The 27985-nt window shown below is 40.2% G+C and overlaps 2 protein-coding genes across 14 annotated transcripts; one reads left to right on the top strand and one right to left on the bottom strand.

The window, feature by feature from the left end:
* Positions 1 to 170: 170 nt before the first annotated feature.
* hfm1 (helicase for meiosis 1) lies at positions 171 to 15096 on the bottom strand. Of its 10 annotated transcripts, none has more exons than XM_037083367.1 (40): positions 14975 to 15096; positions 13374 to 13510; positions 13170 to 13285; positions 12539 to 12842; positions 11679 to 12013; positions 11186 to 11227; positions 10986 to 11056; positions 10711 to 10843; positions 10165 to 10316; positions 9962 to 10039; positions 9410 to 9565; positions 8954 to 9154; positions 8764 to 8852; positions 8598 to 8641; positions 8347 to 8448; positions 7794 to 7939; positions 7423 to 7517; positions 7179 to 7312; positions 7030 to 7077; positions 6845 to 6925; positions 6643 to 6734; positions 6372 to 6478; positions 6235 to 6282; positions 6010 to 6107; positions 5787 to 5921; positions 5552 to 5637; positions 5210 to 5293; positions 4963 to 5120; positions 4710 to 4813; positions 4070 to 4264; positions 3909 to 3974; positions 3666 to 3790; positions 2748 to 2830; positions 2454 to 2569; positions 2257 to 2340; positions 1665 to 1943; positions 1471 to 1552; positions 1240 to 1339; positions 597 to 748; positions 171 to 433 (listed from the first exon to the last, which is right to left on the bottom strand). In XM_037083367.1, the coding sequence occupies exons 2-40, from the start codon at positions 13442 to 13444 to the stop codon at positions 388 to 390; spliced, it is 4638 nt and encodes a 1545-aa protein (XP_036939262.1). In that variant the 5' UTR covers positions 13445 to 13510; positions 14975 to 15096; the 3' UTR covers positions 171 to 387. The 10 variants fall into 10 exon arrangements, with proteins under 10 accessions (XP_036939262.1, XP_036939261.1, XP_036939260.1 ...); XM_037083366.1 differs by lacking the exon at positions 14975 to 15096 and adding an exon at positions 14421 to 14609; XM_037083365.1 differs by lacking the exon at positions 14975 to 15096 and adding an exon at positions 14319 to 14458.
* On the top strand, positions 14357 to 27835 carry znf644a (zinc finger protein 644a). Of its 4 annotated transcripts, none has more exons than XM_037083378.1 (6): positions 14357 to 14450; positions 18882 to 21384; positions 21715 to 22308; positions 23623 to 23748; positions 25949 to 26051; positions 26985 to 27835. In XM_037083378.1, the coding sequence occupies exons 2-6, from the start codon at positions 18885 to 18887 to the stop codon at positions 27169 to 27171; spliced, it is 3510 nt and encodes a 1169-aa protein (XP_036939273.1). In that variant the 5' UTR covers positions 14357 to 14450; positions 18882 to 18884; the 3' UTR covers positions 27172 to 27835. The 4 variants fall into 4 exon arrangements, with proteins under 4 accessions (XP_036939273.1, XP_036939272.1, XP_036939271.1 ...); XM_037083377.1 differs by having other exon boundaries at positions 14376 to 14465; XM_037083376.1 differs by lacking the exon at positions 14357 to 14450 and adding an exon at positions 14778 to 14939.
* The last annotated feature ends 150 nt before the right edge of the window (positions 27836 to 27985 follow it).

Below are 27985 nucleotides of genomic sequence, written 5' to 3'. Positions count from 1 at the left end.
TTATCGTTGACCCAAGCAGCCTTCATGTGTGCTGCTAGGTCTAGGTGAGCCCAGGTGTGAATGGTTGTTAAGCTGTCTGAGGAGGGAACTCAGTGCTGCATTGTAGGTGGGTGATTTTAAAGTTTGACACATATTCTAATAACACTACAAGATGATTTACTCCACAAGACTGCACTGAATAAACACAGACTTTATTAAACAAATAAATATAAAATAAATACATTACATTTGTAACAATTAGGAATAACATTAGAACCATTCATTTCCTGAACAAAAATAATCATATAATAACATGACTTTAACAGTCGGCAACTTTTTTGAACAAAACATGAACATAAGTCTAAAGAAAATACTTTATGTGATGTCATAGTCAGACAAGCAGTACATCTAAAATATACCGTCAAATATCCCAAGGAAAGCTTCCTCTTCTTTGCTGTTGGTGCAGAATATACAGAATGTAAAGAAAAGAGGGAAGGGTTTCATCAGGTGAAATGGTACTTTAGCAAGTGTATCCTGTATATGATTTCTTCATCATCTACTGAAGATAAAATATGTACTGAATCAAAGTAAAAGCTTGCAATGAATAATTCCTCTACCGTGTGTTGACAGATGAGCTGCTGTTGGCTGGGGCGCTCAATGTCGAGAAGAAATCAAACCCTCTGGTAAGTGGAGCCACAGGGGTCTCAGCCTGTTTTGGGAGATTTTTTGGTGTCTTTACTGTGATCTCCTCACTGAAGATGCTTGGTCTCTACACAAGGGGGAAGGAGGTGTCAAGTAGTTCAGCCTCTGACAATACACCAGTGAAGATTTTAGAAAGGTTAAGCTGTTTACAGGCACCTTTGATTCAGCTTAGCCCAGGACTTAATAACACTTGGCTATTAATAAACTGAAAGAACATTTCTGTCTACAAAGAGAAAATCCCATCAATCCCATCAAAAGAGAAACCCTAATGGTAGTTTGCTTCCAGACATCATGGATCCATACAGCTGTGAGACACAGTTTTAAAAAGATATTTGGATTGTGGACTAAGGTGTTCAAGATGTTTACATGGTACAACAGACTGGCCACCAATGTCATAGGTACAGTATATAGGTCAGGCAGCTCCACTGTGTCTGTCGACCACAGAATGAGATTTACTGGCTTTAACAAATCAAAAACAAGGAGAGGAGAGTAAACATCTCAACAACAGCTATGTCCAGGTGTGTAAATGCAACCATAGATCTCTACATGCACACACACCTTTTTGTTGCAATCCAGCGTGATTCTGGTCGATGGTTTCACTGTTACTGGAGAAGGTCCTGGTATTCTGATTTCATGACTTAAATTTGGTGAAACTGACCTTTAAAAACAAAAATATGGCAGTGCAGTTTACTCTCTTGACTAAAATATTAAACCTCAGTGGACGACTCTGTAGAAGATTTTTTTTATGTCAATCAATATTTGATTCTTGTTATTTCTGTCTGGCCTTACGTCAGTGGGGTTCTGGCAGAAGCAACACAGGGCTTCACTTGTGAGTGACTGAGGAATGTTGGTTCTGATGTAGTTGCAAACCCTACACATGAAACATTTAAACTTGTCAAAATCACAGCAATAAAAGGTAAGAATTCATACACTGACTTCCTCACTGTAGCTCATGAACTGAATAAACCCAAACTTTACTCTACCTGGCATGTTGTAGTCGACAGACTGCTGCACTTGAGGTTTAATTGGACACGAGGCTAACAACGTCTCGCTGGCATGCACCAGGTTTTCGTCATCAAAGTCGTCCCATTCATTTCCAAGGTCAAAGCTGACCGTTGGTATTTGTGAGCATGAAGCATTTACACAGTGAGTGCTCTGCTTTGAAACAGCAGTCGACCTCTTTGAGTAAGCTGAGCTGGTCGTATTGATCTGGTTAGGACGGTTCTGACTCACAGTAAATCTGGCTCCAGGGTTCATCCACACTGAAGAACATAAACACAGACGAAATTCATAAAAGGAAGAACACACCATCAGATGTGACTGCACTCTGGTCTTTTTTTGATTAAATCTGAACAAAAGAATCTGCATAAGAACTGCTGAGTTTTTAGAAAGACCATAAATGGTAGATTTGTAAGTTTTCCATTATCGACTTCAAATAACTTTAATGTTAATGATTGCTGAAATAGCATGGAGAAACTTTTTAAAAACATTTTGGGGTGTTGACAGGTGGTGGTGCACATACATACAAATGTAGTCTAACTAGTCACGAGTTTGAGTTAAGTTGTTGGTCAATACTTTGAAGGTGAGCATGAGATGCAGCAGGCGTTTGGAAAGGCTCCACCGTCACCGAGTGCATGTCCTCCATGTAGTTGTCATAATCTCAAGAGGAGAGAAAATGAGAGAATGAAAAACACAAACACAGATCATGTGACTATGACACTCTGCAATGTTGGGGAGTATATTCAGTTAATTTTCTTATGCCACTAGTTTACCACAGTCACTATCATCCAGATGAACTCTGTCTGACAGGTGAGCACTTTCTCCTCCTGTCAGATCCACAGTCTCAGTGTGGGCGCTCACTGAAGCTCCATAGTGACTCCCTGCATACCTTAATCAAATAAAACAGGATGTTTATATCAGTTAGCACCAGGGCAACAAATTTTAGCCAAACTATGCTAATTTTCACAAATGTAATTGTCACATTTAAGAATTTAACGTGCAGCAGTTGTTAAGGGACAGAGTGGTTTGCACTAATGAATCAAAGTGAGTGTGAAGTGTCTGTATACCTGGGAACAGTAGGTAGCTTCTCTTTGGGTTTGAAAGCAAACTCCTGCATGTTGACCGACACAGACTCCTCGCTCATTTTTATCTTAGGAAATAAAACATCAAACACAACATACGACTTGAACATTTTTACATAGTACAATCATACCATAGTCACATCTAAAAAGTAATCTCATCTAAAAAGATAAAATGAGCATGAAAACAGATATATTGTATCTTATTTGCATATTCTACACCTGCAAATTAAATTATTTTCTTTTCTGACAATTTTAGTACATGCCTAGACTCTCTGGTGTAGATGTAATATATTAATATATGCGGCTCAACGACCTCACTGCTTTTGAATCCTTTGATCATTTCGTCTGTAGGCCAATTAATCCATTCATTAGCCTCGTCTGTTGGTAACCAAAAAAATGCCTGTATTTCATTAACACAGCCTGTTGAAGCAGAACCCACCTGACAACCTACTTCTAAGATTTTAAGATTTGGGGTTTTTTGTTCATAAAGTATTTCTTATTCAATTGTGAAAACTAGCAAAGAAAACATGGAGAAAAAAGTGCAATGTTTTAATACATTAAAATTCTTTAAAATTCGAAGCTCAGAGTTCTGTTCCATTATTCTCTACTCTTTGTGTTTCATGTCTGATATAGTCCATATTTTTCTTTGCAGCAGTTCCACTTTCCCACTGTATCAATGACATTCTTTTTCATTTTGTCTCAACCACTGTTGTTTTGTTTTGTTTGTTGTGTAGAGAAACAAACCAATCACAGTCAACTTTGCTTCCTATACAGCTGTGTTGTGTGTGATCTATTTGAGGAGACTGGTTTAGGATGTGGTAACCATAGATAACCTCACATTAAATACCAACTACAACAACTCTGGCACAAGACTTTGATCTGATAATCAGTATTCTTTTTCACCTTGAGTCGTTTGACAGGAGTCTGAGCGAGTGTGTCACACCTGCTCCTCAGGTCTTGCAAATAAGACGAAAAATTGGATTCCTGATTCGCTGACCTCTTCTTTGTCACAGTTACACCTACTTTACCTTGAGGGATGGGAGGACACACAGATATGCACTCTGATAGACCTGTAGAAGGAGAACTCTGTAATGTCGACAGGCACACACAGTAGATACAATCCACAGTTCATGTGATTGTCCTCACAGCAGTCGTGGCCGCAGAGCTCCTTGTTCTTGCAGAAGTGGTTGCACTGTCTTGTGTTGCCTAAATCTGATTGTAAAGTTGTCATATTTGAATAAAGAGGAAAAAAAGTTAAATATTTCAGCATCAAAAAAAAAAACAGTGACAATGTTTAAGTGTAGTGCCTTGGTCTGCAGCAGAAGTTGCAGAGTGATCTGTAGACTGAGGTTTCAGTGCAGAGTGTTGCCCCCTCTGTCCAGTGCGATCATGTGATATGTGGTATGGACTCTCAGATCCAAAACTTCTGGCTCCTGAGTAGTACACATTGAACTTCTGCTGGATGTCAAGGCCCACTATAGGATAGGAAGAGGGTAAAACTCCTCCATAAACAGTCCAGTCCAAGAGTATACAGATGGGATGTGAAGAAAAAAAAACATTTATCATATTTATTTAAGTGCAACAACTCAAAATTCAATTATCTCATTTGCTGAATCCCGATTAGATTTTAATACAGCCAAACAGGCCTAGTAGGCCTAATTTTCCTAAAATTCAATAAAACAATTGAATACTATACACATAAAACATGATATAAGTGTGTTGCTCAAATGGTAAACTAGAGATATCTCAGATTAGAAAAAACACTGGTTTGTACAACAATTAGTAAACAAAGATGTGGTGAATTGTTTATTGTGTATAAATAAAGAACCTTGTATTGAATAACACAACCTATTCTTATTCTCTTTATAATATAGATGATACACAGGATGTATGAATATATTGTTGATACATGTGTTGTGTGAAATGCAAAGTTATTTCCATGGTTACCATATTCTGAGCTGATGAGATTGACACTGATCTCTTCTCCTCTGGAGGCCTTTGCCACCTCAATCTTCTTTGACCAGCTCCCACACTTCAACAGCACCAAGTCCCTGTAAAATAAACAAGAGGATGCCTGCTGAAAATCAATATTCTACATATTCTCAAACCAGTCTGTAATTGCTTTTACATAATGGTGAATGCTCATTATACCAAGTTTGTGACACAAAACTGGTGGGAGTTTGAGGTTTTTCTTTCTCACGTGAGTTTCTGGTGGAAGACCACAGTGTTGTCAGAGTTTCCAATGATCAGAGAGACATAGTGGTAGCTGGGTGCTGTTCTCCTACATAGCAGCTGTGCTTGGTTTTTTAGGTTCACCTTTACCACAATCTCTGCAGTAGCACAGCTATACCTCGGGTGCTAAAAAAAACAGCCAAAAGTTTAAAAAATAACAGTTAAAAGTGAAAAGCTCTGTTATATGACGTACTTTTCTAAAATCCATCATCTACCTGCTCCACAGTAACTTCATACTTGGGGAGATGTATGACAGATTCTCTGATTTGGTTGCCAAATGGGGGATGCCTGTTTAGAATCTGAGTAAAAAAAAATAAAATCATACCCATATACTTTACACAAGAATAATCGACTACATAATTGTAATAATCCTGTTTAACACGATTTCCAGACACTGCTTCATGTAAAATTAGCTGAACTATTTCAAATCAGCATTCGCAGCTGTGACACACGGTAGAAGCATCAGAACTTATACTGTCACTGATACAGCTCATACAGTGGATAAATTACACGTTGTGAGTGAGCATATTTTCTTTTCAAATATTACACAGACTGACCAGCTCAACCTCTCTGGCGTTGGTTTGTTCTATTTTGCTGAAGCTGGTGAGTCCAGCGTTCACCATAGCAGTTGAGAGGCTCTGGCCTGAAACATAGTGTATCATTATCAAATGTTTAGATTCAATTTGACACTGCATGCAGATCTACAAGAAAGAATGTTTGACTTATTAATCAGTGCATTGTGTACAAAAGTGAGTCCACTAAATGTCCATCTGGACACAGCAATGTATCCACCTATTTTTTCCAGCTGTTTGGAAACATAGGGCGAGTTTTCCCAAAGCTTGGCTCTGAAGCACTTTGCCAGGATTAGGGAGTTGAGCAGAGCAGAAAAACCAGTCTTGGATGGCTGACTCAGAAACTCTGACAGGCCTGAGTGGGAACGAAATACAATCAAATTTAAAAAGAAATATAGTCAGAGAGCAATCAGTGTTTCTTATCCTTGATTTACCCAACATACATTTGCTGATGCGCATCCCATTCCTGAAGATCTTTGCTGTGTCCTGTGTGAGTCCAAACTCTTGAATTGAGATGGAGCCCAACTGAGCCTGAATTAAGCTACAGACAACAATCCCATAAGATATACAGTGGACAGTCCATAAGGAATCCATAAAACTAATTATAGTATTATTTTTTTTAGTCCACACTGGTTTTCCACAGGAACGCACTGACTGAATAAACCTACCAGCTCACTTTCATGTCACTGGTTTTGATCTTTCCCTCCATGGGAAACCTGGAAAAATACAGTCATCTTATTTATAATGGATTGTTTTGAACCTCCACCATTATTCTTCAATTGTCAGTCATATAAACATGTCTGACCTGATGGTGACCCTGTTCTTGTCCCTGTTCAGAGTGTTCAGAAGCCTCTTCTCATTCACTCTCAGCTGAATGTCACTGAACTCTTTGCTCTTTGACACCAACTCAATCTGTACATACAACCACTTTTTTTATCTTCATGGGCATTTCTTTACATGTACACCCAAACAAAATGATTTTCTTTGCAGCAACCCAGTCTAACAACACTAACAGGCCTTTTATCTGCATGTTAATCATAAACATTCATTCCATGCAGTCTTATCAGGAAACCTACCAGGTCAGACAGGTTCTCAGTGCCAGCCACTTTGTTGAACTGCTTCATGGTGTCAAAGGCAACACAGTACCTCGCCATCAACCTGCCAGCCTCTGCAAGGAATAAAAACAAACTGCTTAACAGTTTAATTTCTTCAATATAAGTTGCTGTTTAAAAAACAGCATTTTTTCAAACATTTTAATCAATCCCCTCTCTACTGCACCTGTAGGTTTGATGTTGATATCCTCATCCATGTCGATCAGATCAATCGCAGACAGAGAGTTGAGGTTCCTCAGACACAGTTCTAAGAGACAACAGGAGAAACAGCAATCACTTTAGACTATAACAATAGGAAAATGTTGCACAATTAACCTAACATGCTACCTTAGTGAATTCACTGTAGCCCACCTTGCAATTTTGCTTCAATTCCATATCTGTCCAGGTCAGCAGAGAAACCTGAAATTTGGAGTCAAGGCACTGACTGGTTTAACATACAGTGACGAAAAAGAAGCTGAACACTAGTTCTGATCTTTTTTGTTTGTGTTTTGAGCTCTGACCGTAGTGTGTGGGGTTCTTGAGTGTTCTGATGTAGAGGAAGGTGGAGCGTATCCAGTCCAGAGCCATGTTGACATCGCTGATGGTTTGGAGAACAATCTCAGCATTCAAGTGCTCCACCAGGTGACAGTGCAAACTGGAGAAAATAATTTTAATGTTAACTCACATATTGCTGTATAATCCCACTCCTATAAGAGTCAGGGAGAGATAGACCAGGAGAGCGAGACTGTGACTGAGCTGTAATACCTGCTCTCAATGATTTCCATCCCATTCATAAGTTTCATGTACTTGTCTCTGGTTTGCATCTTGGTCATGATCACTGCAGTCGCGGATGTGTCAAACTAGTAGAAGAATTTTAAGTTATTGATTGTGTCCACCACACTAAAACCATCTGTTGCCATCATTCTTACTTAATTGACTGTATTTAAACAAATGCTCTATTCATTAAAGCTTCAGATACCTGTATCTTAACATAACACTTTATCAGTGTAGAATGTTAAAATGGCACAATCTCAATAAAAGAAAATACATGCATCAGTTTCTTGTTTGTGTGGTGCACACAGTGTTAAGGGAGATATGAAAATAAATAAAGTCTGCCATTACTATTCTGCCCTTACTTGTGGTCTTCCAGCTCGACCAATCATTTGCAGCAAGTCGGCCTCGCTGTACTCCTCACAGGAGCCAGCCACATACTGCATGGTGGACTTGATCACAACCAGATGAGCAGGCAGGTTCACCCCCATGGCAAGAGTCCTGGTGGTAACTAGGGGATTCAAAATCAGACCATAAACACAAATTCAGTGCCTATGAAACACAATAAACCTGATTTAAAATCTCACCAGCAAGTGGTAAAAGTTTCTGAATGTTTGTTGCTCTAACGCTCAGTAATTTGGTGTTATATTTCTTTATCAAAGATGCAGCAATATGTAAGCCTATTAGAGATGAGAGGATTTGCATAAATATATAGACATATAGGTCATTATAAGTCACACGTTTGGCAAGTAGTAACAAGGCTTTAACTGAGGCCTTGATATGTTTGATAACAACTCCTGTTTATGTTTGCAGAATTACAAAGAAAATAAAAACACAGATCACGTTGCACACATACGGTATATTGTCCCAGATCCATTTACGGCAAAGCATAAAACTATATTAAAGATAAAGTCTCACAGAGGACAGGCAGGTCTCCCACAGTGAAGGCATTTTCTATCAATTTCCTATCAGACAAGTCAACTCCTGCGTGGTGGAAACCAACTCCTAACATCACCAGATCTGAACAATGAAAGAAATACAAAACAATGTGATACAATTGATCATCAGAGCCACAATCAAATGAACATTTTCTTTCTTACTGCATCTGGACTGAAATAGGATTCAGATTGTGTATCTATTTGGTCTTGATATTTCAAAAAAGGCCTTACCTCTCAGTTTTGAATCCAGGATAGAGTTTGCATATTTCATCAGTCTGAACAGATTATAAAGACAAGAGGATAAACCTTAAGTGAAACTAACTAAATAAACCTTAAAGCATTTGATGAATAGTTGCATTTGTGAGAAGATATATGTATTGATAAGTAAGAAACATGCCTTTGTTTGTGCTCAATACTCATGATGAACCGAGCATCCTTGGCAAGAACTGTTGCTGACTGCTGGACTCCTTTTCTTGTAGAGCAAAACTAAAAAGTGACATGATAGGCCAAATAAAAATAAAGAAGATCAAGGAAAATAAACACGCAACCAAAATAAAAATCTTCCTGGCCTAATTTTCCACACCCACCACCAGTGCAGGCTTCTGGTCAGAGTAGGTTTGTATGATATTGGCCATCTTGTAGTTAAGCGACAGGTCAAACTTGAACTCTGTTTGGTTTGGGCTGCAGGGAAATCCCAGCACCACCTTCCTCAGCTTCACTGGACGGTGGCTCTCGTCCATGTCCAGATATGTGGCGGGACCACTCTCATTAGACAGCCAGTCTGCTATCTGATAAGAGGCAGACAAGACAATGATACGAACAGTACAAACACAGAACTGTGTCTACACAATACTATAGTGATGCAGTGCAGTGCCCTTCGGGATTTTTCACAACACTTATCACAAAACAGATGAGTCCAATCAACAGATTTATCAATTAATTACATCATTCTGAAAGATTTGTCCTCATTGCCTTTTGAATTCTCTTGTCCTAAACAGATTATTGCTGTGCACTTTCATTGATTCTCTGATTGAGCCACTTACATCAGAGATATTGGGTATGGTGGCTGATACAGCCACAAACCTCACAGAGAGGCCTGTCTCTGGATTCTGTGCTGTCCTGGAGGCATGTATGGCCTTCATCCTGCTCACCACCACTTCCAGCGTGGCACCACGGGTTGTATCCTTCACCACATGCACCTGGAAGAACAGCATTTGTCATACATATCGCTTTCTTAAAAGTTCGGCAGAGATGTTGGTTTGTAAGTAAAGTACATTGAAGCTGTACTTCATTACTGTATTCCACCAATAACATGAGGAAGTGCATCTCAGTCTGGGATAATTGTGCAGGTCATGTGCCTTCTCATAATATAAGGAGAGGAACAGGTTGTACTATATTCTTTTTAATGGCTAACCTCAGTCAAATAAAGTGCTGAGCGCAGAGGTTAATGATGTGCCATCATGCAATGTGGCATTATTAAAAACAGTGTAGACATGATAAAAAAGTGAGCTTTAACTATTACACAGGCAGACTATAAGATGCTACAAACACTGAAAAATGGGCCTGTGAACAAAATATCTGACAAACACACTGACCTCATCGATAAGGAAGAGCCTGACTAGCTGTAACAGACAGTTGTCTTTCCATTTTCTTGTCATGCTGTCCCATTTTTCCTGAGGGAAAAAGACAAATACAACACCTCTATCAAGTTAAACTTCAGATTTTATATTTGATTATATTTCTATCCCCCAAAATGTATTGTGTTTGTTTAACCAAGATGCAGTGCCGAGTCACACACAGGCGTGGTAAGGATGATGTGGGAGTCCTGAATCTCAAAGAAGTCATCTATCTCTGTGTCGCCCGTCAGCTCCTTACAGTTCAGCCCCAGAGGACCAAACTTCTTCTTCCAGCTCTCATAGCACTGACTGCATAGAGCTTTGATAGGGGCTACTGCCGAGCACAAACAGTGAATCTTTTTACAAGACAGTCCTTTGTACTTGGAAAAACCCTAAATCTATAATTGAATCAAAAATCAGAATACTCTGGAGTGTGATGCAAGCCAGAAGAAAATGTTCAAAGCAGTGTACAATTACAGTGGGGTGTACTGTGTCGAAAAATTCTAGCCCTTCACTGACTTATTTAAGTTGTATTTTATTAGGGACAGGATTTCTTCTTCCTAACTAAATTTTGGTACACAAGCTTATACATTGAATAAAGAGACTGGAAAAACTTTGCAGATTTAATACTATATATCATGTAATGATAAAGCATTACCCTAAGCAAAATCTACTCAGACTGAATCTGTAATTGTATATTAATAGGGTGTACAATGTTTTCTGCTTACTATAGACAGCTTTGACATCTCTCCATGGCTCTGAGGTCTCCATTAACAGACGAATGATGGCCAGTTCAAACAGCACTGTTTTACCAGAACCCGTTGGAGCACATGCTACAAAGTTCTTACCTGTGTAAAGAACCTGTGAGCAAACCAAGATTAAAAGCCTTCAGGAGAGAATGACAGTCACAGTTAGCCTCTGACAGGTTGTAACAAGACAATGAAATTCATCTCATACTTAATCCACAGCACTCTGTTCATATAAGGTTTCAGATAATGCTTACGTCATCTAGTGCTTTGGACTGAACGTAGTTGAAAAAGGGGAACTCTTTGAAGACGGATCTGAACTTAGCTGCTGTGTTAGCACTGGCTCAGGAAATCAAACTACATCACTTGTGAAATTACATTCCAAACATTCTAACACAGTTCAGACCCTTTCGAAAATGTTTACTTTTGTTGACTTACTCAACAACAAAAAGGATACGGATTTCAGAAACTGGTCTCAAAATTCCTGACCCAGAAGACCCTATAATGTGAAAAATCAAAACATTTGCAGTCCAAATCACTGAATACACTCATTCCACCTAGTTGTTAATAGGAATTGTTTAAAATTTGGGAGAGGACAGAATGAAGGCAATGTTTTTGTACAGAATGTGAAGTAAAACTGCAGAAATCCCTGCAGAGAACATGTGTGGTTACAACAGTTTCTAATGCTTCTGTCTGCTGCTTTTACTGCTTTACTGTTCACCACCTAGTGACTAGCATGCTTCATTACAATGGTGCGGTCAATGGGGGGAGCTCACCTCAATTCACCTCATCACACCCAAACACATTGTGGCAGCTGCTGCCATGGCTAGACATGGGCATGCTCATTAGCTGAAACACTTTACAAAAGCTATGTGAGTGTTATTTGGTAAACCAGTCATAGAAAAATAAGCACAGCGCCTGTCTTTGACTGTGTCATTGCAGTGCAGCACCTTGTATGCGGAGCAGCTGAGGCGTCATGGGTGGAACGACGACTCTCTTTGTGCCCTTGTCCTGCATCTCTGCATATGCCGCCTGCTGCGGGGGTCGGCCACTCGCTGCAGATGAGCCCAAAGGAGGGGGGGGCGGGAAGGGGGGCTCGGGGGAGAAGGGAGGAGCTGCCTGGCTAACTGTCGCCCGTGGCGGATGAAGAGGAGGAGGCACTGTCGCCATGGTAACCTGACTGAGAAAAGTTTGAGGTCTGGATGCTGTCTGGCTGCCGCTGCCACTGAGGTCATCTGTGTTTGACGAGTCACCTCCATTGTTCAACACCTGAACCTTGAACAAGCTGTTGTGGGAGGGAGGAGAGGATACGGAGGTAATAAAGAAGAGAAAGAGGATGATGTAGAATGTGAGGAGGGGACTATTGATAGTGCTACAAGCCCGGAGGCTTGTAGAAGGCCAGGCATTCTGGCCTCTAGCAACAAGGCTAACATGAAAGATTGTCGAGCGTCTTTTCATGTTCTTATGAACGGCCCACTGATGCAAATATCAAACCTCTTCAGGCTTCAACTGTAGTACTTTTCTAACTGAGCGTGTCACGGATTACAATAATTTGAGGGATTAGAGTGAATCAGCACTACATTGCATTTCTGGACAGCAAAATATGGCTTTCATATGCAAAAAACCATAACCTTCCAAATTTAAGGATTTTATAAATGATGTTCTGTATCCACCTCCAAAAAGAGAAAATCCTTGTTGACCTGCTTAAATTGGCCTTAAATTTCTGCCATTGTGTAATGTCTGAAAATGTGCACACAGTCTTTAATTCGCAGTCAGGTAAAGGTTGTCCTGTCAAATAACTGACACTTACCTTCTCCGCAGAGGTGGGTTTTTGCTGCGGTCCTGTGACAAACACCTCGGACTGATGGCCACATGACCAGAGTCCTGCGGTGTTTCATCTCCGCCACTGCCACTCTGCCAGGCGCCCTGAGGGTAATCCCTGAACCCCTCACCTCCCCAAAGGCCATCACATCTGCCGCTGCTGTTGCTGCCATACTGAATTTCAATCTCATTGTTGTTATAACTGTAAGGACTGTTGATTTTTGATGGTAAGACTGTAATGCCAGCTGATTCTTTGAAAGGGGGCAGGAACATCTTGGGCTCCTGTGAGAAACCTGTGAGTAATATTTAGGAGGGAGAGCGTTTGCCTGTAAATATTATGGTTGATTATTTTGTCATTTTGCTTGCTTTTGAAATTCATGCACGGCAGGAGATTTAGCCTTCCAGTTATATTAATGATTATGATAATGTATCACAAAAGACCCATATCTTGTTTTGTTTTACGCAAGTCAAGGAAAATTTGGAATGCTGTCAAGCCTATTCAAGCAATCATGTCAGTGAGTCATATGGTTAAATTTAGTAGGGCTTCAACAGGCAAAATACTGAGCAGTTGACTCAAGTCAAGTGAAATGGAATTCACCCTAATCCAAAGCACAACATACTGTATAGGGTAGAGAAAGACTCTGCCTCCTTCTGCATAACCTGAGTAGCCGGAATCTGGGAAAGAGATGGAGGTGCTTCCAGCTGCCATGGACTAGGCTCTTGGTGCAGTGGCTTTCTGTTAAATAAATTCCAGTGGGAAAAAAACATTAATTCAGCTGAGAAAGGCGAGCATGGGATGATGAGGCATATCTCTTTGTACTCACACTTTGTGGACAATGGGTTTCTCAAAAAACAGATTGTCTAGGGACAAGACGCAGTCATTGGAGTCGAGCATCTCATCAGATCATGTGGGCAATCACGCATTTGAATGCAACAAGGTGTAATGTCAGGCAGAAATAATCTGAATGCAAAAACACATCAATACATATATTTGTAGCCATGTATTTACAACATAAGTACAACTAAGAATATAACAGATTCTACAATTCAGGGTTTTTTGAAGACTTGTTTTAAACCTTGACATTAAACTAACATGGTAGACGGTATACAATCAAAAAATGTGTATGAAATATGTGGCTTATTTTAAATAACTGCCAATATTCCTGCTTATTTAACATAACCATTGAAAATACCTAGATATCTTGCATAAATGAATGCTCTCTAAGCAGCCACTGAACAAAGCAAAATGTTTTTGTATTATGAGAGGTACAGGTAAGTATCTCATAAATTGGTAAAATAATAAGCTAACTCTCATTGAGTTAATACTTTTCCAGGCAGAAACAACTAAGGTAAGTTAGCTAACTTAGCTTTGCTAGCTTAAAGTTAGCTGGATGGCTAACAAGCGAACAACAAGCTAGCAATATTTAAATGAGACATTTTAATTAGCTTTGATTTATCAAATAGCTGCATAGTCACCTAGTGTAATTTTCAAAGTTTGCTATTCTGTTTTCTCGTTGTGTACCCACCTGTAATAAAGAGCAAATATACCACAAAGATATCAAATCTGGGTTTAGTTGGGTCAGAGGTTAACTAACCTTTGACCCGACTATATTGGATATCTGAGTTAACGTTAGCGCCCCTATCATTCTCGCACGAGCATTATTACTATTCATTACTTTTTTTATGAAAAAGATTAGCAGCAGCATAATATTCTCATTCCACTTTAAGTAGGCCAGCTTTAGATGTTTACTGTAGTATTATTTTCATACTTGGTCAAATGTGTGTTCAAACACAACATGTCTCCTCTTCCCAACACATGTGACTGGGAATGACTGAACCGGCTAATCACCGGCTGCGAAAGCAACAAAGACCTGTGAGAAGACAACCATGGGGGGACACTGGTAACATCTCTGTTGGTATAACGTTTCAATTCTTGTCTGTGCGTCAGTAACAAGTTCAAACAGCTAAATCAAATCTACGCCGTGAAAAAATAAACTAAACAGTAACTGAAGTTTCAATTTATGTTATCAATGAACCATCCGCCATCAACCTAAAAAAAAAAAAAAAAATCTGCTACCCAAAGGAGATGGTCATTAACTCAGGTTTTTTATGCCTCCTATCTGGAATGAACCATTGCAAATCTTTCGGGGGTACATGGTGCCGATTCGTAACATTACGTGACGAAATTGTACGAGACGGTAACTAACGTACGTGTTTAACCATAGTAGTTTTATACTTTAGTCACACAATTAAACGTAAAAAATGCGGCATTTCTTTGTTCTGTCACGGGGAAGCCAAATGTACGTACGGTTACCCATACAAAAGAAATGATATGTCCCACACCAGACCACCACGGAAAATGGCGACTGTGAAATAGATGGAAGACGAAAGTAAGAAATTATTCAATGCAGCTTACAAATCTCACCCTATCTGCATCCGCACCGCTCGAAGGTAACGTGTGTATGTTTTTCACCTTTGTGCTGGTATTTGTGTAGCGAGTAGCTGGGGACGATTGTCATTAGCTGTAGTTTAGCCTGAGGAATAGGTTTTGGTTTGGAACAGCCTTAATGGAATGGTCTGCAGCTTCTGCAAGCAGCATCCAACAACACAGCGTGATATAAACGACAGAGAAACGCCACGATACCCTTACGGAACATTGTATTAATAATCCAGTTTGTCCTGAATGTGGGTACCTTTGTAAACGTACTCCAACTATTGGGGGGGATGGCATATAACTGAACTACTATGCTGAAAGTTTCAGCTGTATACCAAAATCCACAACTGCTGATCAGAAGCCTTTTACGAGGTCCATCCTTTTGCAGTTTTGGTGCTGTGGTGTTGTTTTCAGATGTATTGTTCTCAAGCCAAAGGAGCACTGACTTGGTATGACACTTTTATTGCCCTTCAAATCCAAGACCTCTTACACTGGCGACCTTGTAGCGTTATAAATGGCCACAATTAATCATCTTAGCAAATTGACCAGTATGTGTTATATTTAGCTAAATTTACCTAATAGTCAATCATGCTGATTGAGTCAAGTGGCTAATTCTGGTGACAGTGTAAGTAACTCAGCAGTTCACTTTTCACATCAAACCCTATTGCAGACAATACCTCCTCAAATACCGTTAAAGTTAAATGTTTGACAAAGTAAATTTGCCTTATGTCATTGTTACACTTCTGAAATTTGCTTAAGCGCGCTACAAGACACGAGAAAATATCGTCTTAACCAAATGTAAGAACTGTCATAACCCTCACAACTGCATTTAGGGCAACAACTCTCGATTACTGACATTATTTGTTTAATCCGCAATTTATTTTCACAATTAATTGTTACTTGAGACGTTGCTTGATTGAGAAACGTAAGCTAACAGTGGAAATATTCCTTACAGTTTCGTAAAACCCTAGCCGAACTGTAAAAACTGGCAAAACTGTAACTGGTTTCATCCAACTAGCAGTAAGGAACTCATAATTTTCCATTTCCTGTCACATAAAATGAAGAGCATCAGTAAATCCTAATAATTTAGGAGCTGGAATTAGGGAATTTTTGGTAGTTTGACTTAGAGTTGTTCCGATTCCGATGCCAGTATTGGAAATGCTGCCGTTAATACTGAAAATGCAGGTATCAGTGTCAGCGAGTACGTGAGGCTATGCACTGATCCAATACTGTGTAATTTAGATACAGAAGCCTGCTACTTTCCAGTTCAGTCTGTTAGCTCTGCTCAACATTACAAACAAGAAATCAATGCTTCTTCGCTTCTCTAAAAGCCAATACAGGTAGTTGCACTGTGCTGCCCCTAGCGTAATTTCACCTATTTAACAATATCTTACTCTGGCCCCCACAACAGTAAAGAAGGGACGTGTTCACACTGGTATCGGATCAGTACTCAGTATTGGCCAGGTATCGCTGCCGCTCCTAAAGTGGCATGGCGGTGATGTCATGATGATGACGTTAAAGGTCTTCCCTGGTGTCCACCCTGTCAATTTGACTCCCTCACTTGCGGGATGGAGGCTGTTTTTTGGGGGAAAGTTCACTTAAGTTTCGGTCTAGAGGGCCGACCATCGCGGTGATTTGTTTTCATTACAAACACTTGGTGAGTTAAGGCCCCCATACACCACCCGAGCCAACAGCCGACTGCCCTTATCTGACCTCTCTTTTACCTCTTGTCCGACCCGTTCGGCAGAAAAGTTGTATTGAACACACCACTTCGATGTGCTGCCAGCTCCACAGTAGTGTGTATGTTCTGCGCTTGAGGTGCAATAGGCAGGTGGTGCTAGTGTATAAAAAAGATGCTGGACGAGAGGTTTATGCTCGCAATTCTCTTTACTTTTGATCAAAACTAAACTCAACTATTTTAGACAAAAACATCTGCATACTAAACATGCAGCGAGGCATTACCAAACGAACACAGATTAATTCGTTCTGAACAGACGTAACAGCTAGTTTCGTGCCAGAACTCCAAAACATGAAAACAGGGAATGACGGAACGGAGTGCATGGAAAAACAAAGCGCACACAGTATTTCGCCCCTCCCACACACTGCGCTGATTCGCTAGCACACAACCAATCAGAGAATCCAATGGCTCAGATGGTCGACAGCCAACCACCTCAGACTTCGCATGTTGAATCGAAACCGACAATGTCCCCGCGGCTCCGAAAGCTTCCAACATAGCTGAACACACCGAACATATTTGTTCCCGACCTTGTCTGAGTCTCCCCAAATGCTTCAGATGTCCAATGGTTGGGCCGGTGTGTTCCTGTCTTTAAAGTTTTTTGCCGGTGTCAGATGCTGTTTTTCGGGCAGAAATGTGATGTCGGTAGGACAGGCATTAGGACAGACAGGAGGACGGACACTTCTCCACATACGTCTGCGGTATTCTCTTCCTCATATAAGTTGCCAAAGACACTTACAGTTAGTACGTTACTTTTGTTTGGTCATGTAACTTTGCTTTGTGGGACATATCTCTTTATTAAGTTGAGTGAAGAACCTGTGCAGTTAACTAACTGTCCTATCGCCCTCGATACACGAAGCCGGCTTACTCATTCACACTGGTTTGGTTCTCCAATAATACAGCACTGATACTACCTCCAGAGGCGTATCAAGGCCGGAGCGAAATTTCACCACTTGCCGCCTCCGAAAGATTGACATTGAGATGGAGGCGGGGATGTGGCGTACTAAAACCGCACCATAAAGCCAGTGTGAATGGGGCAAGTATAGGGAAGGAAAAAAATGCTATAGGAACATCTCTTCTTTCAGTTGAAAAAGACTTAACGCAAAATTATAAAGAATTGGGTATTTTTAAAAGTTGACAACTTGCCTGGTGCAGCCAAACAACAAAAAGCACAGCAAGCCAGCTAATATTAATTACTAGTCCAAAAGCCAGAAGGCCAGCTTAGCGTCTTTCTTGAAGAATTTCATTTCATGAAGATCTCGCCAACAACCAAAAGCCAGTTCAAAGATGTACTCTTCTCTGGCCTCCTTCATGGCCACTCTCGTTTTAACATCATAACTTCCTCCATCGTTGTCCTCTGCAGTCTCTTCATCTCTGCCATGACGTCCAAAGAGCCTGCTGAGCCTGGTTCCGTTATCTGTTCTCGCGACTCTGGTTCTCACGGCGCTCCTCTTTGTGGATACCGATGTAAATGCCAACGCTCCCTCGGTGCACTGAGCTCCATGTCCGGTCCAGGCAGAATGATGTTTGAGCTCTGTTTGCCTTTTATACTTTACCACATTTTTAAACCATAGTAGCATCTCCTAGTGGCTGTAACACTAATTACACCCTTTGGACAAACAATGTGGGGGATTTGCTATTAAGAGTCTTAATACAGATTAATTCCTCTACAGTCAGATATTTCTACACACAGAAGAATATGAATATGTAAGCCAGTGTTGATGTGCAAACTTAACTGAGTACCTCTTCTGAGGGTTGCTTTATCCTGCTATGGCAAACCAGTGCAGAGTCAACTGCATGTGGCAAAACGATGGAGGGTCAGCTTGTTGAAGTGTTGAACCAGGCTCAACTTTCTCTGCATGGGAGGTTGCTTTGCACTTTGCCATGTTGGCCAATTGAATACATGCAAGCATACCTCCTTGGTGGATTTGTTTTGTAATGCATCCGCTGTATTTGCTCAGTTTACCTGGCAGTTGTTACGACAACAGACAAAATAGTTGTAACCATGTTAATTTTGCAGAGTTGCAAAATCCTTGGTATGACAAACTAAATTATAGTTTGTTGTAGTTTGTTATCTGTTAACGTGCAGAGGCAGGCCTTTGTCTTAAGTGAGAAAGGTTTAAATTTAAACATTATCTAAGGAGGCTTTACTTTTCATTTCAGGTCATGGCAGCTGAAATGTCGTGTCTGACAGGCGTTGATGAAGATGAAAAGGATGCAGATCCTGAGATCAATGCCCTTACACTCCTGCAAGAGCCAGTGAGAATGGCGCAAGAATCTGCCTCTTGCGCAGATTCTTTCAGCAAGCCTTCTCTGAAACAAAACAATGTCCTAGATGTTCTGTCAAACACAGATATGTTATCTCCAGTTGGCCTAGGTAATGGACCTTCTTCGCATCAGGCTACACAAGCCCATGAACTCAACAGCATCTCAACAGAGAAAGAAGAGGCAAAGAGCATCACCCCACTAAAGACTGTGCAGGAGATTGACACTGCAGGAATCTGGGGTTTTGACGTAGACTCACCGGAGAACTCGCTGGATAATTTCAGTAGTGCCGGTGACCTTCAGTGGGACCCTCACAAAGAGTTCATGCAGTTTCTATGGGAGGACCATGATGATTCCCCTGGTGAGGAACCTAAAGAAGAAGCCCTTCCTTCCAACAGCCAAAGGAGAAGGAAACGGAAAATGGACATGGTTGTCATGGTGGATCCTTCGGAAGACCTCTACCCTGATCTGAGCCACAATTCATCTGAAGAATTGTCTGATGCAGAGGGCCAAGTAGACTCTATTCCTGTCAGAAAAGTCCAAAAGTCAAGGAAGTTCTCTAAATCACAGTCGTCACCAACAGTGAAAGTTTCCAATTACCCCAATGGTACTGTAAAGGCCATCAAGGAAATTCTTTACAATGCGCCTGCAAGAAATTCACATGAGAACAGTATAAATCATAGGCTTACACCATTGAAGAGGAGGTTCACAATAAATTCTCATTCTGAGGAGAAGCCATCATGTTACCCTTGCTCAAAATGTAACCTCATATTCAAGAAAGAGCACCATTTGCATCGTCATATGAAGTCTCATGTTGACCTTCCGAATATTTCGCCAAAGCCCTTTATATGTCGAGAATGCGGACAGTCCTTCAGACAAAGTGGTTCGCTTATCGAGCACATGTCCATCCATCACGAAAAGAGAGAGCGACTCACTGAAGAAATTAAAGGCATCAATGATAGGAAGAAAGATGAAAAAAATGCGAAGCTTTTCTGCCCTCAGTGCCCATTTGGAACAAACTGCCCAAACACATTTGTTCAACACGCGAAAACGCATGAGAAGGACAAGAGGAAGTTTAGATGTGACAAATGTAGCTTCAGGACTCTGAGTGAGAGTGATCTTAGAAGACATAACATTATGCAGCACACTGTTATTACAGTTACAAAACAGATTCAGGATGACGAGTCTGCAATCTTCTCCTGTAACGTTTGTTCTTACAGAGCTTTTAGCAAAAATGTTTTTAAGAATCACCTGCTACGGCGCCATCAACAAACCTTTGAGGAATATGAAGCTGTACAACATAGTGAGAAAAATGCACAACCATCTAAAGAGCAGCACATGCCTACTCGTAAAACTCCTGTAGAAGATGCAGAGTTTACATCTAAAATCTCGATAAAAAATCGGATTTCTTCCAAAAGGGCTTGTTCACCAAGTGAGTCCAATGACATTTCAGACTTGTTTAAAAATAGCAAGATCAGGAGAAATCTCAAGTCCCAACTGACAGAATCAAAGCTCGACAAATCCATTAATGTTCTCCTGTCCCGACAAAGACATGGAAGGAAAAATGCAGAACAGAAGAAGGAAAGCAATAATAGCAACACATCCGTTCAGAATTCAACAGGTGAAAAAGATAGCTCTGATCAGTTGCCAGGAACACTGACTGTCAAGGTTGAAGATTCAGCTTTATCCTCAAATGGCCATCGGGCATCATCCAGCACAACCAGTAGGGATCTAAACCGCAGTGGTGTACACATGTTAAGTGAAGATCAGTCAACACTCAAAAAGTCGCCATCTAAAAGGAAGATGTCCATCCCATATCGCAACACATCTGACCAAGACACATGCTTCATTTTACCAAAACCATTGGCAAGTCCCAAGAAAATAAATCAAGAAGAAGGGTCAGACTATGAGGAAAAAGACATTTTCCAGTCAAGTGATACAGATGTCGACGCTAACCTGTCCGACGATAGTATCAAGAAAGAAAAGCAAAACATAATCTATACCTATAGCAGAAGAATGTCCATGAGGGGTGCTCTTCAGGCATCTAAAAGGCTGTTTGAGAAAATAAAGACCGAAGAGCAAGATCAAAACGACCCTGAAATCAAAGAAGAATGCATAGAAACGGAAGTGTCTCAAGAAACCTTTGAGCCCCACCAGATACCATTGATGGAGTCCCTTGCAGAGGATGTGTCAGAGTTGGATTCAGACCACAAGAACTGTCCGTACTGTCCCGCTGTCTTTGAGTCAGGTGTTGGCTTGTCAAATCATGTCCGAGGGCATCTTCATAGGGTCGGACTAAGCTACAACGCACGCCATGTAGTGCCTCCTGAACAGGTGGCTTGCAATGACAGGAAGCCACGAATTAGACGGAAGATGTCCGCATTCAGGAGATTGAAAAAAGGTATTTGCACCTTATTGCATGCTCTTCCATAAAAGAAAACCTGCTGTATCCTGTGTGACATCTTGGCTTAAATGTATGTGGCTCTGGTCATGAATTATTTTGGTCATGAGCAGTAAATTAATTTTTTTTTATGGCCGTGGAGCAGTGTTTGAGATCTCAGCAATTATGTTGGTTAATGTTCTCGTGACTAAAAGAATCAATGGATAGACCTGCAAAAATGAAAGTTTTAAACTGGGTTTAAACTGTAGTTTTCCTATTTAAATGTACTCTGATGTTCTACCATATTATACAGTGTTAATGTTTATGATTTTTTTTTTCTTCTTTTTTCAGCGTTAAGGATGGAGTCCGACTCTGAGACCACGAAGAGCATTCATTCCTGTCCATTATGTGGGGATTCTTTTGACAACAGGACTGGGCAGTCCAACCACATACGAGGTCACCTCAAAAAGCTTGGTAAAAGCTTTGCAACGAAGAACAAATCCCCATTAATGTTACTGCGGGAGCTGATGCGTGACAAGAAGGAGTTCCAGCGGGCAGTTCAAATTCTTGGAAAGAGAAGGAACCATTTCCAATACGGTGCTTCACCAAAGCTGTCCAATGTTGATTGTTTCATGTCACCGTCCACTGGAATCCACAGAAATAATTCTGTTACAAGTGCTTGCACTGAAGCCAGACCCCTGAAGTCCATGTTTTCTTTAGCAGAAATGGATTCTGAAGAAGGGCAACTTGAGACTAAGCTGGATGTTAAAAATTCACTCTCTGGCACAAATGCCTTGATAGGAATTCTGAAGAAGAGGAAGTGTCAGGAAGATGCCAGACTAAAGGGGTGCTCTCAGACTTCAAGAAACACGCTAGCAGTTTCCTCAAACAGTGAGCATAGTTCGGGCTCAAGAGTTGCATCTTCACTGCCAAAGTCGATATCCGGTGAGTAATCATAGTAGTGACAAGATGGGTTGGGCCAAAAGCATTTGTGTGGAGAAAAGATTTAATATAGTTTTCAAATTTGAATAAGAAATGATGACCGTAAATCTGAAAATATGCAATTGAGTTTAGTGTGAAATGGGCATGTGATGTTTTTTTCTTTGTACACAGCATCTGTCATCACTCGTTCTTTGGGTTGGTGGCTTCATCCTAGCCACTATTTTTGTTGAGTCCCAATACCAGGGTGTCAGATTGACAGATTCTATATTAAGTTTTAAAAACTTGCTCGGAGGAAAAAAGAATAATCATGAGGCAAGTATATGACCTCACCTGTGTATAGTAAGCTGGTCGTTGACTGAAAGTGTAGAACTTTTGAGAGAGGTAAACAAAACAGATATTTTAAAATTCGCATTGAGACATTTACATCTTGAGCAGCTATTTTGAAGCAGATATCTGCATACCAGTCATCAGGTTTTTATATGTTATAGAAGTGAGGCATCATCAGCATAGAGACATTGAATTAAAGGGATATTCCGCTTTAAGTTTATTCCATGGTCTAACTCACTGTGACACCAAGTAAACGTGTCGGGCTCCCCCGCAACAGGAAGCTGTTGCAGGAGAGTGGTGAGATGTGTTCTCTTTACAATAGAAATGCGGCTATGCTAGCTGCTGTTTGATGCCTCGAACTTTGTGCTGGGACCCTATTTGAACTGTTGCTGAAGTTTGGTTCTGTTCTGAGCATTATTTGTGGCTTTTTGATGGGGGTTTCTACTTGGAGGCATAGACTGCAGTGTATTGTTACCATGCAGTCTTTTTATGAGGTTGCTAACACTACGTAAGCTAGCAGTCTGCTAGACCATGGATTAAATTTACACCAGAATATCCCTTTAAGTTTATTTAAGATTATCTGGCAAAACAGAAGAATTTGTACATAATAATGCACAAGATTATAATTTTTGTAGATTTTTAAACTACTTTTCTGATGACTTTTCTGGTGAAGACTTGTTTGCTGAAGCATAGTTGGCTCAAGACTTGTAGACAACCCGTCCTTTACTGTTAAGACCTAAATGTATAACGTGTTAAAAATATTACATTAAACATTTCATTTTAATGGCCAACATTGTATTCTGCACAATTGTGTAATATGTTTGTCATTCTTAAAACAGAAAAAAACATGATTTGTTGACATAAAACCAGTAATTTCGATTTAAAAAAGCTTAGACATTGTCACCCTGCCAAATCCTACAATAATTAAGCGTCACCATATTTATTTTTTAACCTCTTTGTTTGTTTTTGTTTGTTTTTGTCTTTTTACAGAGAAAGGTGAATTCAACAGGAAGGTGTGTGTCCATTGCAATGCAACTTTCCACAGTGGAGTTAGCTTGTCTAATCACCTCAGAGCATATGCAAAACGAAAAAGGACTGCCTTACTCGAGGGACATGGTAAGTGCCACCAGCAACAGCTCGGCTCAGACACCAAGAAAACAAACCAATCTACAAGCAGATTAGTAGTCTGGGGCATGTTGAGTTTTTTTTTAGTTTTTTTTTTATTATGGTTACAAAAAGACGTACAAATGATACAAATACACAACACAAGCACAGTGTGCCAGAGGTAACAGACAAACGGATACAAATGTTATCTGTGTCTCAATTTGGGCGCTGCATCTTTCAAAGGATGGCTGAACTGAGTGTTGTTAAAGCCGATCCAGTCAACAGTTTATTTCCTTTGTACCTCATCGGCTCTCCCTGACCATACTCTTGCATTAAGAAGCTCCGCTCCTGTCACATAGGAAGGTTGACAGTATTTGGGACCTTTTGTCTTGTTAACATTTGTATCGTTAGTTATTCGGGTCAGACCCAGTACTTGCATTTAATAGTGTATTCAGCTGCTGTTTCGCTCCAGGTGTCGACATTAGTTGTTGAATCTGTGCGTCACCAGCATGTAATGAATCTTGGAATAAGGTGGGCCTTCATAGCACAGAGAAGAAATGCCGCATTCCACAGCTGCTTTCGAAGGAGCCTCTGAAATGGGACTTCCTTGTCACGCCTCTGTGACACATTCAGTTTTCAAATATAGCCTTTGAAAGACGTGGCCCCCAAATACTGTGTAAATATATGTATATTTTAGCTGGTAATTTTTTTCTCCTCTTAAACAGCTTGTGTCTGTATGGAAGTGTTTGCACAGCAAATTAAAACTTTGATCTTGTTGTGCAGAATTAGAAGTTCCCACTAATACAAACAAACACGTAATGTTTTTATTAACAATTCCTCTTCAGAGCACATCATGTGTATCCCTGAGGGTGAACAGGCATGTTTAAATGAGTTAATTCCACATAAAACATTAACAACCCTGATTTTGTTTATTCTGTAAGTAGTTTACATCCATGTTTTGCAACTAGCAATCTTCTTCTTCCTCATTTCCATGTCAGTCAGTGAAAGACCTTAAAACCTTCAGCAGGAATGTCCATCACATGGGTGCTTGGGCTAAAAACAAAATGGTGACCCTACAAAGCACTGCTCCACAGCACTACTAGTGGTCAAAACCTTCAATGGTTGCCATTTGACTGGGGATAAAGGGAAGAAAGGGCCATGTTAGTACCACGATTTCCTTGCATAATACATCCTCTAGCAACACGCAGCATATTCCACATTGATTGAGAACAAAGTTTCAACATGTGTTTTGTACGGATGCATGGTGGATGTCAGCAGCAAAAGCAAAGAAATCAGAAAAATCTTAGTGTGTCAAAGGCCCATTCAGATTTAAAGTCTCACTTCACCCTACTCTGAAACATGACTGATTTTTTGTGCTGTTTAAAGTAAAGACAAATGTATATTTGTTTATAGAAAACAATGTGTTCCTACAGAAGTAATGTCTTAGTTACTTACATGTATAATAGATAATCCACAGACCTGACTCTGAAGGGTTCCCAAAACTTCTCATCTAATTCCCAAGAAACAAATAAAAATAAGTCTCTGCTGTTACCTCATTTGCAAAAACTATTGATCTGATCAGGTATGGAAAGGATAGATCCTTCCTTCCTTATACCTGAGAGGACTTGGTCAGCTTCTTGTGCTGCTCATAGCTGTCAGTTTATCTCCATTGTACAGAAATGGCAGTAGAAATCTCACACTGAAATCTCAAAACCTCGACAGATTAAGCCAAATCTGTCTGTGAGGATAGATACCACAAGAGGTTGTGACGTCCAAATCGTGGCTATAATTAGTGTACCAAGGGTTATTTGTGTCCTCCCCAAGGTAAGAATCTAGAAGGGTGTCAGCAAGTGAGATATTGCAAAGATGTTAATTGTGGAGCTTGGAGGGTGCATCTGCGGAGGGAGGGATGACTTCTTCATGGCAGACAGCCTTCAGGGCCTAGTTTTCTACCGGCACAGATCATCACTCTTAAATTATGTGCCTTGTGTCTGAACCACACTGAATGGAACAATGCAGATGAGACACAGAGCCAGACATCCAAATGGATTAATAAAGAGAACCAACAGAATGCACGTCACTAAACAACATCCAAACATTCCAGTGGATATGTGGAAGAAGACTTTTTGTTCATTTTAAAATGTAAAATTAGCAAAGCTGTGCTGTAATCTCAAGTGTTCTGTAAACTAATTAAGTACATTCTGTCTTTCAGCATTTGACTGTAAAGTAAGGAGACAGCGCTCAAGGCCTGGCCCAAAGAAGAAGACACTGCCCTTACCGCAAACTCCAGAGGAAATGTACAGACTCACCTGCAGGTAATGCTTTATTTTACAATATAATTGGTACATAATACTGCATCTGCAGCCCACAGTTGCCCAGGGCAACCAGATTAGGGCCACTGTCAAATGTTTCTGCTGGTGCTTTTGCTTCTGTAGGCAAGAATTTTCATTTACTCATTAAACAAAAACTGCCAAGATAAATGACAGACCTGCTGTCAAAGTTGTACTCCAAAAACTGTGAAACCAAGCCCGACAGCCCCCTCTTAATAAAACAAGCCTGATCGAATATCGAACCCAATCGCCCTGTATCATTATGCATATTAAATCACCATAATTTAAGATCACCAGATCTAGGATCTGCATTAAATTGTTATCAGTCATAGATGCTAGTCACCTAAATATGGCTGATTTTAATCATCAAGATGCAATATTGCAATATTTCCTGAGAAATTAATAAAAACTTAGAAAAACTTATCTGGTTCCATCCCTTTTGTCCAGAGCCAAACCACAAGTTCCAATTTGTGGAACTCTGTTCATTAGTTTTTGTGTAATCCTGTTGACAAACCTACCAACAAATGGATGTATTTTTTTCAGTTTGTGATCAGAAATAAGAGTATTGGACAAATGAAATGTTTTATCTGGTGGTGGTAGGAGATTAAATGATAATAGATCACTAAAGTTATTCAAATTCACCCTGAGACAAACAAGACAGACGGTTCTTAAGGCCACGGCAATATTTGTTGAGACAATCCAGGGACAGCTGCAAATGTGAACCTCATGGTGATGCTGTAGGTGAAGTCTGGAGATCACCAAAGACAGTTGGATTACTCAACTGGAAACCATGACATTTTTATGAAATTTTGATGTCACCCAATTTAGTTGAGATCACTGGCACTGCCATTCATAGACATGCTGCTAGCAAGGCTCAAAACCACTGGAATGTAATCATCAATCTTGTCTTCTCTTCAGGTTCTGTGACCTCGTCTTCCAGGGTCCCTTGTCGGTCCAGGAGGACTGGATTAAACATTTACAGAGACACATTATGAACACTAGTGTCCCTCACACTGGGCTAGGCATGGTAGAGGTCTCCTCGCTGCCCACGACCCTCAAGACTGACCAAGAGAGCTCTCTGGCAACCACACATGCTGCCTCATGAAGCCAATGGGGACCTTTTTAGATTTCACTAGATTGTATGTGTATGTACATTGGATGTTCTTTCACTTTTTTTTTTTTCTAGCCAATGAAATACTGGCCAAAAGTACAATATAACTCAATCACAGATATGTTGTACACGTTTGGACATTTGGACAGATGAAAAAGTTTATTATTTTGGATATTGTTACCTTTTTTCTGTTTTTACATTGTTCATTTATTGGAATTAAATTCCAGATGGGCAAACTTTTTCTTGTTTTATGCAGTAATGTAGTGTGGAATCCATTTCTAATGAAGACAACTTTTACCTCAGATTTCTCATGGTTTGAGTCCGTTTTTGTCAACATTGGGAGCACCTCTCTTCTGTATCAATATTCACATTTACAAGATGCATAGATTAATTTTTCTTTTGTATTGCAACATGTTCAAATCAAAGCTCACAGTCTCTGTTTTCAGGCCACAGAGTTAGTGAGCTGAATTTTTCGACTGAAAGCGTCATCACTTGAAAGCTCATGAGAAACAGCTGCAAGCATCACAAGTGGAAAAGTGAGCTACATTACAACAGAAAGGAAAATGTCTGGAGACTTGTTATGCATAGAAAGTGTTTTATAGTATTTCAGTAACTGCGTTGTTTCTAATACAAATACAAAATTAAATCTGAAGGTGGTTAAGAAAAAAAGACCCTACAGGCTCAGCTAGTGCTGACAATGCCTTTCATACATGTCACCTATATTTAATGTTTAAATATACTGTTTTGAAATAATTTAATTTTAAATGTACTATATCACGCAGATACAATGCTTAAAACATTTGTGTTG

The sequence above is a fragment of the Acanthopagrus latus genome, chromosome 21, assembly GCF_904848185.1.
Source record: "Acanthopagrus latus isolate v.2019 chromosome 21, fAcaLat1.1, whole genome shotgun sequence".
Classification (NCBI taxonomy): domain Eukaryota; kingdom Metazoa; phylum Chordata; class Actinopteri; order Spariformes; family Sparidae; genus Acanthopagrus; species Acanthopagrus latus.
Note: the sequence above shows the minus strand (reverse complement) of the source record. Positions and strands in the feature narration are given on the sequence as shown.

Bases quoted from the DNA above. Each gene is read 5' to 3' on its own strand.
- hfm1 (XM_037083367.1), bottom strand. From the start codon at position 13,444: ATGCTCGACTCCAATGACTGCGTCTTGTCCCTAGACAATCTGTTTTTT. The intron at 7,313-7,422 runs GTATTACAGCTC...TATTTTCTCCAG, and splicing joins ATGGAAATCATTGAGAGCAG to TTTGCACTGTCACCTGGTGG. The intron at 5,121-5,209 runs GTAGATGATGGA...TGTTTTTTTTAG, and splicing joins ATGAAGTTACTGTGGAGCAG to CACCCGAGGTATAGCTGTGC.
- znf644a (XM_037083378.1), top strand. From the start codon at position 18,885: ATGGCAGCTGAAATGTCGTGTCTGACAGGCGTTGATGAAGATGAAAAG. The intron at 21,385-21,714 runs GTATTTGCACCT...TTCTTTTTTCAG, and splicing joins ATTCAGGAGATTGAAAAAAG to CGTTAAGGATGGAGTCCGAC. The intron at 23,749-25,948 runs GTAAGTGCCACC...TCTGTCTTTCAG, and splicing joins TGCCTTACTCGAGGGACATG to CATTTGACTGTAAAGTAAGG.